The sequence below is a fragment of the Protomyctophum bolini genome, assembly GCF_963924005.1.
Source record: "Protomyctophum bolini genome assembly, chromosome: 24".
Lineage (NCBI taxonomy): Eukaryota > Metazoa > Chordata > Actinopteri > Myctophiformes > Myctophidae > Protomyctophum > Protomyctophum bolini.
The window spans coordinates 28,872,875-28,888,364 of NC_137885.1; the positions used below are offsets into that span (position 1 = coordinate 28,872,875).

General features: G+C 50.4%; 1 protein-coding gene across 1 annotated transcript; it reads right to left on the reverse strand.

Moving 5' to 3' along the window:
• Positions 1-1,882: 1,882 nt before the first annotated feature.
• Positions 1,883-8,997, reverse strand: LOC308311855 (uncharacterized protein; the record flags this gene model as incomplete). Its single annotated transcript, XM_080758629.1, has 3 exons — positions 1,883-4,830; positions 5,582-5,669; positions 8,013-8,997. The coding sequence occupies 3 exons, from the start codon at positions 8,995-8,997 to the stop codon at positions 4,017-4,019; spliced, it is 1,887 nt and encodes a 628-aa protein (XP_080614755.1). The 3' UTR covers positions 1,883-4,016.
• Positions 8,998-15,490: the final 6,493 nt, after the last annotated feature.

A 15,490-nucleotide genomic window follows, 5' to 3' on the forward strand; every position in this document is an offset into this window, starting at 1 on the left:
CTTTCTTTCACATGTTGTTTTGGTTTACCACAACTATCTCTCTCTCTCTCTCTCTCTCTCCCCCCCTCCCTCCCTCATAATCCAGTATAATCCATTTGAATGTGTTAATGTATAATCTTTAATACAGTATTTATTTTAATACCAGTCTACTTTCCCACTACCAGTATGAACACCTCGGTAAATAAATACTATATAAAACAAACGCACCCTCGGCTCCCACAAAAGGAAAAACAGAACAACAAAAACAAGGTGATTATTATTATGTCCAGTGATATAAAAATGATTGATAAAAACAGTCAAATATGTATTTACATTAAAACTATCCATTAAAGGAAATAAAACATTGTGTTCATGTTCAGAGTCAGTGAATGTAACTTGTTACTTTTAACACTTTTTCCTCTTTTTTTTTCTCCTTTAGGCTATAGTAAAATCTTTCATAATACTAAAAGATGATACAGTAACTCATAAGGCTATGCTTGTACAAGTACATTTAATGTTGTAGTATAGCAGTACTAGTCACCGTAGTAATTAGAATACATGTTATGTATATTTTAACCACTATAAGCCAATCGACAAGCTCACAATACATCGCCAAGTGATGCATGGTGAGCTGTTTCAAACATTTTCAAACGGATGTTATTTTAATTGTTTAACCTTTTCTTTATTTCTTTGCAACAACTACTACAGTGTGTGTCTGAATATCGTTGTCACGCAGAAACCTCTTTATCTGCATATTTTATTTTTTAACTTCTTGTGATTTCGTCCCACCTAAACGAACAGCTACTTGTCTTAAAGGACCACTTCACCACTTTTCAACCCATCTTCATATAATAGGACGTCCTCACTGATAATCATGATAAAATGGCACAATCTTTTTCTACTCAGTCTGTGTGTTATATGAGGGCTGCTGTGGGCAGTTCAGAAATCATCGTTATGCAGAATTATTTTTAACAAGATTTATATTTTTTACAAAAAATGTTTTAGATTTTTATTATCGTGAGAACGAAACAACGGTGCAGGCTTCCATTTTTACATTGCAACTTTTCAGCGATAGAAAGCCTGCAGTTTAGCTTGCGTTCCCCATCGATGATGTCACTGGTGGACGGGTTTCTGAACTGTCCACAGCCCTCCTATGAGTAGAGAATAAGTGTGCCCTTTAACATGATTATTAGTGAGGACCAATTATAATGAAGATAGGTTGAAAAGTGGTCGTTGAAATCACACTAAAGGCTACAGCGTTTCTCTGGTCTCTATACGGTAACATTACACCACTCCCAGTGTCAATTACATTATTATTGCGAATGCAGTGAGCACTTACTATGAGACCTAGCAGATCATGTCTGTCTGTCTGTGTGTGTGTGTGTCTGTCTGTCTGTCTGTCTGTCTGTCTGTCTGTCCCGCTATCCAAATATGGAGTGTGTTGCATCAGCAATCACTCAGCTCCATATATGGGCACAAAAGGGACCAGGTCCACTCAGCTCCATATATGGGCACAAAAGGGACCAGGTCCACTCAGCTCCATATATGGGCACAAAAGGGACCAGGTCCACTCAGCTCCATATATGGGCACAAAAGGGACCAGGTCCACTCAGCTCCATATATGGGCACAAAAGGGACCAGGTCCACTCAGCTCCATATATGGGCACAAAAGGGACCAGGTCCACTCAGCTCCATATATGGGCACAAAAGGGGCCAGTGATTTGTTTGTTGTGGACCTGGCCCCTTTTGTGCCCATATATGGACACAATTTATTCTAATTGTTATTGCAATTTACGATCTGCGTTCGCTTCCCGCGTTCGCGCGTCTTACTCGTTATTATTAAAATAGCTGATCTACAAGCTCTCAACGTGTCGCAGCGCGACGCGTTGAGAGCTTGAAGATCTGCTATTTTCGCTATTTTTGTCCAAAAGTGCACGCCCTCTTACGGGGACTTCAGCCCCGGCCTCTCTAACACTCTCTGCACGTGCCTGGCGATATAGCGCCCCCTAGCTGCAACGGGCCTGCATGGTCACTGTAATGTCGACAAATAATAATATTACAAAGCATCTCGCCGACGTCGTTCTCTCAAAATGGCCGATGGAGCGCGCGGGCACAGACACGGAAACTCAACAACGGGGAGGATTTATGCGATGTGCGTTAGTTGGCTCAGGAGGCGGAGAGTGGAATAAGGTTCCCAGTTGGATCCCCCGCGGGCTCCCCCTGAGTTCGTTTCCAAGTGTCCTTGAGCAAGACTCCGAAACACCCATAATTGCTCCTGTTGAGCAGGTTAATTATTGCATGGTTTCTGTCAGTGTGAATGTGTGTGCATGGGGCTGAATTAATGTAAATCGCTTGGCTTTAAATAGATGCTATATAAATGAACGCAACCATTTTACTATTTTGATGGCGCGCCCGCCTTGTTTTATATTGTCTTTTACTGCCGTGTCGACCTTTTTTTCTTACGAGGTGGGAGTGAAAATCCACATGCAATGATTCAAAATTGTTTTATTTTATGTTTATTTTCCTGCCCTGGCATTTTTGGCCTTTGTGATTTACCTTCAACCGCTTATCCGTAGTCGGGTCGCAGGGGGCAAGATTTACAACACCAAAAGCTAAAAGGCCCGGAATGGTTGAAACGACTCTGCTATATGATTGGCTGAGGCAGAGGGGGAAAGGAAGCGCTAGTTGTGCTTAATGTTAAATTAAAACACTCCTCCCACCGCGGTTCGCCAAATCGGAACGTGGGCTTGTCTATGCCAGTACGCGTCGGCCATTGGCTGCTCGCTATATACTCGGGCCTATATATAGCGGCCTGCTGGCCACAGGCCTGCGTTGTCGGTGCGCCTGCCATGCTGCAGAGGTATCGGAAACAATTAAGTGCTCCTGTTTTCACTAACCACAACAAATACAGCCTGTCAAGAAGGTTGCAAAGCAACGAGACAGACAGGTGATAGTGAGTCACGTCAGGCGTCTCTTGATGCGACAGATGTTTTTTTGTCGCGGAATACATTCTCTCCCAACTCCTCACCATGGTATACAACCTGGCAACTCCTCACCACGGTATACAACCTGGCAACACCTCCAACCTGGGAGATGAGAAGATGTAGGAAATGACACATTCGAAGGTTTCATTAATTGTCCAGCGATTTAGGGCCGGTGTCGTCGGTCCACCAAACGTTTATTCCTGACTCTGAGCACGGCGGATGTTTTTAATTGTTTTACAATGTGAGCACCGCGTTGTATAGGAAATAGGTGCTCATGAGCGCCTATTTTGCGCTTGCATGTTTATCTTGGATAAAAGACTTTGATGGACACATCACGGCCTTACAGTGGTTGAGAGCCTGTCTCTGTATATTGGACCCCTATAGCTCAGCGGTTCTCAAACATGATCAAGTCGAGGACCCCCAAGTTCATATGAGTTTGGCCGCGGACCCCTGTCTGAAAAGACTTTGTGCCAGGGACCTCCAATGAGGAGACTTGTGTTGCTACGTTTTTTTTAATTATTATGCAAGTTTTCAGAATGTTTCAAGATTTCCCCCCAAATGTCTTGAAAACAGCCAATCAATCAAACAAGCTTAGAGTGTTTAAAGGTTTCATGACATTCATTTTCATTTGTTTTATTTTTCGTTTTTTCTTTTATGTTTTATAACCTCGATTACACCCAAAAACCTGGTCTTTGATGAACATTCAGATTTTCTGTGGTCTGGAGTTTTCTCTGGGGTTTGGAAGGCTTTTGAGCGGCAATGAAAACAGTGACATCTGCTGGCAAATCCCATTGGCATACCGGTATATGGGTTTTGCAGGCTGTGACATCATAAACAGCAGGAAAATCAGAGCACTTCCTCCTCCTTGAGCCAGAAAACCCCAGAACACAGAAAATTTAGCTCAGAAAACATTTTTTTTTTTTTTTTTTACAAAAACATTTTTTAAATGTCAGAATCCCTTTAAACTGTTCCTCGTTTTTCTAGGGACCCTCAAGGACCCCCTGGGGGTCCCTCTTTGAGAACCACTGCCCCATAGCTGATAAAGGGCGGGGGTCAGGCCAAGGCAGACCCCGGCGACACAAGGAAAACCTCGCCAAAGTCCTCTTCACCCTCTTCCTCCTCCTCCTCCTCGCTGTCCCGTTCCAAGATGGCCGCCATGGGGAACCCCCCCCGCAGGCGGCAGCGCCAGGCAAAGCGCCGGCCGGCCGAGGAGGAGCAGGGCGGAGTCAGAGAGCGAGGAGGGGGAGTGGCCTGCACCGGGGGGGTGCGATGAGGAGGAGGAGGGGCGTAGGGAGGGGGAGGGGCGTAAGTGGCGAAGGACAGCGAGGACGAGAGGAGCGTGACCAGGTGGTGGTGATTGGTGACGCGTAGAGTCGGCGGGGGCGCGGCGGCAGCGGCCGCAGCAGGTTCATCCGCCGCCGTGACGCACAACGGGTTCGGGTCCCGATCGGTCGTATCGCACGCCGCCCGGAGGTCAAGCATGACGTCAAGGTCAAGGTGGGGTCGTCTGGAGGAGGAGGAGGGGTCGGGGGTCGCGGCGGCCCTCTGAGGGCGGCGAGCGGAGGCGGAGCCGCAGCGCAGCAGCTCCACGGCGGAGACGCGGGCGGACGCGTCGCAGCGGGAGCCTCTCCTCAGCAGCAGAGCCTTGAAGCTCTCGCTGCTGCAGCCCGACGAGCGCTGCTGCAGGACTCTAGGACCCAGCAGGGGGTCCCAGGGGGACGCCACAGCAGGGGGGGCTCTACTGGGACCCCCCGGGGGGGCGGCGGGGGCCTCGTCCACCCAGGAGGAGGAAGAGGAGGAGGAGGAGGAGGAAGAGCGACGTCTGTCGTCCTCTGGATCCTTTCTGCCCAACATCTTCCTCTTTGACCTGAAAGAGACAGACATTAAATGGGGGGGACAGTAGCCTACAGACAGTAGTCTACAGACAGTAGCCTACAGACAGTAGTCTACAGACAGTAGCCTACAGACAGTAGCCTACAGACAGTAGTCTACACCCATAGGGCAGCTGGGGTTCTCAACCTGGGGGGGGTCCTCGTATGCTTTTGGGGGGTCCCCAGACGGCCTGTCACAGCCAGATTTGGGAGAGCAGCGCAGCTTTGTTGTTGCAAGGAAAGGACTATGGAACCACACAGACACATCATCCTATAGGCCAGGGGAACCACACAGACACATCATCCTATAGGCCAGGGGAACCACACAGACACATCGTCCTATAGGCCAGGGGAACCACACAGACACATCATCCTATAGGCCAGGGGAACCACACAGACACATCATCCTATAGGCCAGGGGAACCACACAGACACATCATCCTATAGGCCAGGGGAACCACACAGACACAAAACTACACTCTTCTATCCAGGGAACTACAACGTCCAGAATCACAGCTTTACCTGCCGGTCAACCCCTGCCCATCTCTGAGGCCTTTTCATGCCGTGCCTTCCCACACTGCACTGCTCCAGGTACGAGGAGGGTGATGATGACATGAAACACATTTAAACTTCACAGGTAATGTTATGAGTGTGTGTGTGTGTGTGTGTGTGTGTGTGTGTGTGTGTGTGTGTGTGTGTGTGTGTGTGTGTGTGTGTGTGTGTGTGTGTGTGTGTGTGTGTGTGTACCTGTGTATGACAGCAAACAGGTCCTCTGTAGTTCTGGGTCGACTGGAGGCCAACATGTCCTCTGCTGATACATTACCAAACAGCTCCCCTAGAGGGAGACAGAGGCAGGGAAATAGGGAGACATAACTTTACACCATGTTGTCTTTTGTTTACTAGCAGTGGACGGTAAGTCGGTAACTAAGTGTATGTTCATTTAAAAAAAAAGTATATATAAAATGGTTTACAGCTTACACTTGTGCAATTGAGCACATTTGGGGTTTAAGGTAAAGCATTTACTATTTAACGGGGGCAGCGGTGGCTCAGGGGTAGAGTGCCTGGATGGGAACCGCAAGGTTGCCAGTTCGAACCCGGGCTCCCCCAGAGTTACTGTCGAAGTGTCCTTGAGCAAGACACTGAACCCCTAATTGCTCCCGATGTGCTAGTTGGTGCCTTGCATGGTTTCCGCTGCCATCGGTGTATGAATGGGTGAATGTAATGCACAATCTATGTAAAGCGCCTTGGATAAAGGCGCTATATAAATGCACCATTTACCATTTATTTTAACAGTGTTGGAACTAACGCCCTTACATTAAGTAGCCACTTTACATAAAGACTACTATGTTTTTTAAATAAAGACACTTTACATAAAGACTACCCGAATAGTCGACTAATCGATCGGAACGGGTCTCAGTCGACTGACCACCTCTTAGTCGATGTTCATCAAAAAATAATAATAATAATAAAAACGTTTTTCCCACAAAATATTGTATATAAAAATACAATATTTACAAAAATATACAAAAATATTGTATTATTCCACTAGGTCTTTGGGGGACATAAACACATTTGAACATTCTGACTGTTCAAATCTCCAATGTGCATGTGGAGTGTGTCTGCCTGTTGTGGCAACGTGCCACTGCCTGTGACTTGAATCGCACAGTGTGCTGGCCTGGCCTGATAGTCTCCAGAATGTCAATCTCACCTGCTGTGCTCAATCTGGCTAATGACAAGCCTCTCAGGCGACTATTAGTCGACTAACAGCACATTTATTCATCTATCAGTCGACTATACAAATCCTTAGTCGGGGACAGCCCTATATTGTAACGTATAACTCTTCACATTCCCATTCAGTAACGCCATTATAGTTACTTTGTTCAATGGGTGAGTTAGTAGTTACCCTGACTGGGAGACTGTCTCCTAGACGTTTGAAAACTTGAAATGGGACACTCTGCACAATGAGTACTTTTACTTTTGGTACTTTGAGTACATTTTGATGTCAATATATACTTTTGTATTTCTATCTATAGCAGTATTGATACTTTTACTGAAAGCTGCTACAGTATAAGCAATATATATATTTTCAGTATTCCTCAAAATTCTTTATTTCTTTTTTTTAATTTAGTCTCTGTGACAGCAGCTTTGTCATTGGTCGATTTGCCTGTCTACTTCTTGATTGGTTAGTCATTTCAGATTTTTTTCTTTTTTCGACCAATAATAAAGCTACTATACATTGACACGAAAACGCGTATTCAGGGCGGAGTCACCACCCCCCGGGTAAACTGTGATTTGCTCTCGTTCACTGCAATGCAATTTGCGGCATTTCCAAAACAATATTGCGCAGAGTAGCGATTATCAAACGTATTTGCAATGACATACGTTGAAAGATCTGTTGCCCCGTGGACAAGGCACGTTACCTCCGCAAGTTAGATATTATCGGCATAGATGTTTGTCCGTATGTGATTAAGGATTGGAAAAAGTTGCATTGGCAGCCATAGAAAATTCTGCCAGGGTAAATGTCCCGGATGTGACGTTTTGGGGCGTTCCTGTCTTGTTTCGTGTCAGTCTATGGGAAAATCTTTGAATGCAGATTGAGGCCTCTATAGAGCGCCGCAGTCCCCGCCCCCTTTCAGAAAGACGAGTGGCCCAGGAAATGAAAACCCCAATGCATTCTCCCATCGGCACTTCTTATTTAATTTATTTAAAGACGGTTACGCCGCGGACAAAAGCCAACTCGGATCGTGACAAATCATGACAATGAACACAATATTTTGGGACGATCAAATCATTAGAAAGAAGAAAAGAAAGTCAGGAGACACAACACTATTTGTTTTATTTTTCGTCTTATAAATTATTTGATCGGCCCAAAACATTGTGTTCATTGTCATGATTTGTCACGATCCGAGTTGGCTTTTGTCCGCGGCGTAACCGTCTTTAAATAAGTTAAATAAGAAGTGCCGATGGGAGAATGCATTGGGGTTTCCATTTCCTGGGCCAGTGGTTGTTCTGAAAGGGGGCGGGACTGCGGCGCTCTATGGATGTGTCACAGAGACTACACTTTTAGGAGCGTTTTACTTTTTACTAAAATACCACAAAAAAGCTCATTAAAATGTTGACCTATTGTTGCTTATAGCAGCTGTACTTTAGCTACTTTTCCCACCACTGGATGTTTTACCTTCACCAGGGCCGTCGCCTCTCCTCTCTGACTCCTCCTCTTCCCCTCTCGGCGGCTCCTCCCCTTCCTCTCGTATCAGGAGGTCGGGTAGAGACGTCGCCCCGCTCAGGCTCTCATTGGACAACAGGCTGCTCAGAGAGTGCCTGCTCTCACCAATCGGATCGCAGGCGGAGGAGGCGTCCGTGTCACTGCTCTCCTCCTCCTGTTCCTGCCGCTCCAGGCCCCGCCTCCTCGCCGTCGACTCCTCCTCCTCCTCCAGGCCCCGCCTCCTCGCCGTCGACTCCTCCTCCTCCTCCAGGCCCCGCCTCCTCGCCGTCGACTCCTCCTCCTCCTCCAGGCCCCGCCTCCTCGTCGTCGACTCCTCCTCCTCCTCCTCCAGGCCCCGCCTCCTCGTCGTCGACTCCTCCTCCTCCTCCAGGCCCCGCCTCCTCGTCGTCACCTCCTCCTCCTCCACTAGCTCCTCCTTCGCCCTCATCTCGTCCATCTTTCTCTGCACCATCTCCCTTTCTGCCGTCTTCCATTCTTCTGTCTGTCTTTCTTCCATCTGTCTTTGCTCCATCATTCTCTGCTCCATCATTCTCTGCTCCATCATCCTCTCCTCCACCCTCCTCTGCTCCATCATCCTCTCCTCCACCCTCCTCTGCTCCATCATTCTCTCCTCCACCCTCCTCTGCTCCATCATCCTCTCCTCCACCCTCCTCTGCTCCATCATTCTCTCCTCCACCCTCCTCTGCTCCATCATTCTCTCCTCCACCCTCCTCTGCTCCATCATTCTCTCCTCCACCCTCCTCTGCTCCATCATTCTCTCCTCCACCCTCCTCTGCTCCATCATTCTCTCCTCCACCCTCATCATCCCAGCTATCTTCGTCTCCACCGTGACCCTTTCCTCCGTCTGTTTTGCATCCATCTTCCTTTCTTCTTCCGTCTTTCTTTTCTCCACCTTGCTCTCCTCCTCCGCCCTCCTCCTCTGCTCCACCCTCGTCATCCCATCCGTTGACGTCTCCTCCTCTTCCTCCCTCTGGCCGCTCCTCCTCCTCCTCTTCACCTCCTCCTTCTCCTCTTCCGTGGAGGAGCATGTCGACGAGGAGGAGGACAAGGAGGAGGAGGAGGAGGAGGAGGAGGAAAGCGTCGTGCAGGGCGGAGGCATCATGGCCAGCCTCCTCTCCATCCTCTTCTTCTTCTTCTTCTTCTTCTTGCTCCTCCCTCTGTTCTTCTGTCCCTCTGACACCGTCTCCTCCACCCTCTGTGTCTCCTCCTTCTCCTCCACCTCCTCTACAGCCTCTTCCTCCTCCTCCTCCTCCTCTTCCTCCTCGGCCAGAGACGACCTCATGAAGCTCCTCTGAACCCTCCTCTCGGTCAGGGTCCCGGTGGACAGACGGGGCACGTCTGTCCACCCTGTCCCGGCCTCTGGGTCTCTGTCGGGGACGACGGCGACGTCGACGACCGCGTCCGTCTGGGCTTTGGGCGTCCGTTTGGGCGACGGGATCAGCAGCAAGTCGGGTTTCTTGTGCGGGACCGGAGGCTTCTGCCTCTGAGGGGACGAGGAGGTGACCGCCGTGGCGTGGTGTGGAGATGGAGGAACGGAGGGTTGTGTTGAAGGTCGGGTGTCCGTTGGAGAAGACGAGGTGTTTGTTGAGCGCGTCGGAGAGGCTAAAGTGTGCGTTGTCTGTTTTCCGGAGGGTGAGGTCTCTGTTGCTGAGAGTGAGGTCTGTGTTGTGTGCGCCGGAGAAGCCGAGGTGCGTGCCGTAGAAGTGTGAGAAGGTGAGGTGTGTGCTGCAGAAGGTGAGGTGTGTGCTGCAGAAGGTGAGGTGTGTGCTGCAGAAGGTGAGGTGTGTGCTGCAGAAGGTGAGGTGTGTGCTGCAGAAGGTGAGGTGTGTGCTGCAGAAGGTGAGGTGCGTGCTGCAGAAGGTGAGGTGTGTGCTGCAGAAGGTGAGGTGTGCGCTGCAGAAGGTGAGGTGTGTGCCGAGTGCTTTGCAGAAGGCGTGGTGTTTGTCGTAGACACTGGAGAAGGTCCAGCCTCTGTTGGAGACGGTGCATCGTGTCCATGGGCGGAAGTAACAAGCGGATCCGATCGGCCGCTAGCCGCGCTGCTGCTGCCGGCGGTAGACGGCACGCCGTACTCAGGAATGACTCTGGGAGTTCCTCTGGTCTTCTTCCATGGGTATTGTCTGGCCCCAGGGGACCTCAGGAGACCCAGCGCCTCCAGATCGGGTTTCTTGGGAAGGACGGGCCTCTCCAGGGACCGGGCCTTCGCGGGAGAGCCCCGGGGCTTAGAGGCAGTGGTACTGTTCGGCGGGACGACTCCCTCCAGGGACATCGCCTTCACGGGAGAGCCCCGGGGCTTAGAGGCAGTGGTACTGTTCGGCGGGACGACTCCCTCCAGGGACATCGCCTTCACGGGAGGACAGCGGGTCAGTGGACGGTCGTTGACGAGCTTCGGAGGAGCGTCGTTTTTAATTGCATTGTCTTCGAAACTGTCTCCACGCGTCTCTTCCTGTGACGTCGCGATGTCGGGGACGTCTGAGAACGCAAAGTACTGAGCCTGGTTTTGCCAAATGTCCTCTGCGTTGTCCTGTTTCTCGGCTACCTCTATTAGCCTAGCGTCAGGCATTAGCCTAGCGTCAGGCGTCTCTATTAGCCTAGCGTCAGGCGTCCGCTGTCGCAGAGACTCCTTCACTGGCAGCAGCAGCATTATGTTTGTGTTGATGTAGTTAGCATTGACCTCAGGCTGTGTCACAGTGGATAGATTCACTTGTGGTCTATCAGGGCTAGCAGGTAGGCTGTTGGTTAGCGTAGCACTATCAGGGCTAGCAGGTAGGCTGTTGGTTAGCGTAGCACTATCAGGGCTAGCAGGTAGGCTGTTGGTTAGCGTAGCACTATCAGGGCTAGCAGTTAGGCTGTTGGTTGGCGTAGCACTATCAGGGCTAGCAGTTAGGCTGTTGGTTGGCGTAGCACTATCAGGGCTAGCAGGTAGACTGTTGTTGGCTAGCATAGCATACACCTCTTCATGTTGGCTGTCGTGTTTCTCACGCTCAGTGTCCTGAGGAGGGACATCACAGGTCAGACTTGGTTCGGAGCTTTGCTGCATAGTTTGGCTAGCATCAGCGCTAATATTTGCACTCCCAGGACTCTGAGCAACAGCCTCCTCAGACGTGTTATTGGAGCCATTGATCGATAAAGCTCGACTAGCATTATCGATCAATGTCGCAAGCCTTGGGCTCGCAACTAACGTAGCATCAGTGCCGGCTGGGTGCTTGACATTAGCGTCATCCGGCGCCGTATTGACAGTTAGCATGGTGCTAGCAAGCAGGCCCGGCTGTTTCTTGACGGAGCGAAGTTTGAGCCCATGCAGCGCCTCGGCGGTGACCAGGGGACGAGGGGGGCTCCCTGGGCTGTAGCCGAGGCGGGGGGGACGAGGGAGTGGGGGAGGCAGAGGTGGCGCAAGGGGAGGAGCCTCATAGTTGACTGACAGCCCTGGGAGGTCGGAGGGGGGAGGGCGCGACGACCGTCTGACGGCGTGGGCGTACGGAGGCGGGGCCGGGCGAGGGGACAGAGGAGGTGCGACCCCCGGGAGGGGAGGGGGAGGAGGAGGGGGTCCAATAGACAGCTTGGGGGCGGGAGGAGGCGCGGGAAAGGGAGGGGGGGAGGAACGGCGGCTCTGCCCTGGCAGAGGGGGAGCCGGCGGAGGCGGCGGGTGGTGGTGGTGCCTGACGGAGGACTCCGAGGAGGAGGCGCAGGAAGAGAGGGAGGAGGTGGAGGAGAAGGAGGAGGTCAGGGAGGACTTCCTCTCCGGCACCGCGGGCTTGTTGTTGGGCCTGGGCTTCATAACCCCCTCCCGCTCGGAGCCCCCCCTGGTGGGCGTGGTGGAGGACGAGGAGGAGGAGGAGCAGAGGAGAGAGGAGGGGGAGGAGGGGCTGAGAGGGGAGGACAGCGGGGGCGTGTCGGACTGGCTGGAGTAGCCGCTGGAGGGGGAGGCGAGGCGCTGCAGCCCGGTGGGTCCGTCCAGCACCAGGCGGAGACCCTCTGGAGGAGGAGGAGCCTCCCGGACCCCCGCGGCGGCGGCGCGGGTGGGACCGCGGGGGGACGAGGAGGAGGAGGAGGCGGGCAGAGAAGGAGGAGGAGGAGGAGGGGCCTCCCTGACGGGGGAGGAGCTCAGGGCTGCGAAGGTGGAGACCGAGCCGCCGTTGAGGCCGCTGGGGGCGGGGCGACTCCGCGGCACCCAGGGGTCGCCGAAGGGGTCGCCGTCGACGGCGGCGGTGGTCACGGGAAGGGGGGGGGCTGACGGCGTCTGAAGGGGTCTGGGCCCCGGCGGCGGCGGCGGACCCCCTCCCCCTCCTCCTCCCCCCCTCCTCAGGGAGTCACAGCGGCGAGGAGGGGGCGGGGCGTGCTTGGCCTTGCGGAACAGGATGCTGCGAGCGCCGCTACCGCTGCCGCGGCCGCCGTACGGCGAGCGGTTAGAATCCTCCGAGCACGGCGAGCTGCAGTCGGTGCGAGACGAGGGAGACGAGAGGAGGAGGAGGAGGGGGTCCACGCTCCAGTCCTCGGCCCCTCCTCCCGCGGTGGGGGAGGGGGACAGGGGGGAGTAGTCCCAGCCCTGCGGACCCTGGGAGGTCTGCTGCTGCCCGTCCAGCTCCAGAACCTCCAGGTAGCTGAGCTCGGAGCTGTCGCTGGGGTAGGACCACTCCGCCTGCAGGGGGGGGGCCCGCCCGGGGGGGAGGAGGAGGAGGTGGTGGTGGTCCGACAGGGGGGAGGAGGGGGACGAGGAGAGGGGGGACTGCTGGGCGGTGGCGTAGCGGGCCGCGGGGTCAAAGGGCAGCAGGGGCAGCAGGTCGCTGGGGTAACGCTGGAGGTCCCGCGGGTGGACGGGAGAGTCACCAGCCTGGGGGCGAGAGAGAGAGAGAGAGAGAGAGAGAGAGAGAGAGAGAGAGAGAGAGAGAGAGAGAGAGACTACAGTGAGACTGTGGCTTTTCTCTTAAAGGTATATTCAGTGATTTCACTTAATTCAAATATCACTTATTGTTTTGTTTTGTTGTGATAATCCTCTCTACTATAGAGTGTGCTGACCATATAAGGAGTTCCTCCCTGTCCCCAGTTAACCCCTGCGGGTCAAAAAACCTTAGGTTTCGTTTTTGGCTCTCTATCCTGATTGGATGAAACCTAAGGTTTTTTGAGTGAAATCACTGAATGTACCTTTAATTGTTTTCATAACAGAATGCAACACTTTGTCGTATCATGAGACAGTTTCACACAAAAGTGGCTAAGGTACAGTAGCTGATCTACATGCTTACAACCAACGTGTCACAAACCAATGTCCAAACTTCTGACCCTGGTTGATGTTTTAGCATTTATTTTGTGATGTGTTGGTTTCTTTAATGGTTGTGCCTTGATTATGTTGTTTGATATTTTTTGTTTTATATAATTTGTACTTTGTTTGTCTTGTAAAGTGTGCCATGAAAGGTGCTCTATAAATAAAAGTGTATTATTATTATTATTATTATTATTATTATTGTCTGAAATTCTTTATTAGGAACAATACCTTGAGAGGGGTCCACAATTCACAAAATAGTATACACTTCATACATAAAGACACTTTGTTTTACAAACAATTCAACCAGACAAAACAAAAAAAGACAAAACAATACAATTCCTAGATTAACAAGGAACAAACAACAAAACAAAAACTGCAACAAGACAACATTTCACATCACATGGACATAACACATGCATGGATCATTATTGCAATCATGGATCTGCTACAGTGATGATTAGTGAAAACATGAACAGGTATTCTCAAGATGAGAGGACAGTTCACAGTTTTAAACAAATGAAAATATGTTATTGAACGAATATGGACAGGTAGATTGTTCCAGTTATTATTATTATTATTATTATTAATCTTTTCCTATTTGGATCCGTAGCCACTGCATGGCACTGCCTGGTTTGTCCGTCTGTATTCTGTACCTGCGTAGATTGATTGGTCGTGTCTGCCAGCTGATGCCTGCAATCACGTGACGTGCTTGTTTCCAGAATGCGGCAGATTTGTTTTTCTTCATCACCCTGGCCTAGTGGAAACTTGCGTCTTTGTTTTATGAATTTTATGATTTATAAATACAAACGAGAAGCCTCTCTGAGAGTAGCCTAAACGTTAACATCACAATGTCAAACGTCTATTGCAAAGAGTTCACAACAACAGCTTCCACTCCGCCGTTGATTATGGATTACTGCGTGATTGAAGACATCAGCAAAGGTGTGTATTTATTTTTTTACCGAATGGATTGTTTATTGATTGTTGTGCCCATGTACATGTTGTCTGCTGCTATGGGGGGACGGGGGGTGCTATCTTGATGCTAAACCAGTTGAAAGAAACTAGCTGTTGTTGTGCATTCTTCAATACTCTCTCTCTATCTCTCTCAGGTGTGTGTGTGTGTGTGTGCGTTCGTGCGTGTGGTGCTATGGGAGAGTGTGCATGTCGTTTTTTTCCTGGTTGTTGAGGAGCGCTAGCCCCGTCTATGTCCAGCTTTGAGGGTTTGTGTAAACACACGCACACTTTGCAAGCATTGAATGTCATTGACATTGAAGGGGAAATGTTTGTAAATGTCTAATTTACGTCATATTTAGTGGATGTATTTATAAGCGCCATTTGAGCCTCCTATAGTTCTGTCCAATGATGGGTGTGGTCAATGTGAAGGTTGGCAGGGTATAGGCAAACAGTTTTCAGACTGTGTTTAGGAGGCTGTTTGTATCATTTACGTCTATTGCATTTATTTAGATGTATGCTGCAGTGACTGCAGTGTGGCAGCACATTTCGATAGTTTGTTTACAAACATGTAGGGTGTGTTTACAAACATTTAGGGGTTGTTTACAAACAGTTATAACGTTTGTTTACACAATTTTGGGTTTGTTTACACAATTTTGGGTTTGTTTACAAACATTTCAGATTTTGATTAGTTTACAAATATTTTGCATTTGTTTACAGACATGTGTTGTGTTTGTTTATAAACATTGTGTATTTGTTTATGAACATTTCGTGTTAGTTTACAGACATTTTGAGAGAGAGGCTGAGTGAGAGCGAGGTGTGAAAAAAACTATACTACCAGTAAGACGCGCAAACGCGGGAAGCGAACGCAGCTGAGACCCTGCAGATCATGTCTGTCTGTCTGTCTGTCTGTCTGTCTGTCTGTGTGTCTGTCCCGCTGTTACTGTATATGTGAACCTGGCCCCTTTTGTGCCCATATATGGAGCTGAGTGGACCTGGCCCCTTTTGTGCCCATATATGGAGCTGAGTGATTGCTGATGCAACACACTCCATATTTGGATAGCGGGACAGACACACGGACACACGGACACACGGACAGACAGACAGACATGATCTGCTAGGTCTCATCGTAAGTGCGCAATAAACTAGACACTAAGCCTATTTGCTCAGACACTATGACGTCAAATTCACCATGTGTCGCATCGCGACGACAACCCCGACT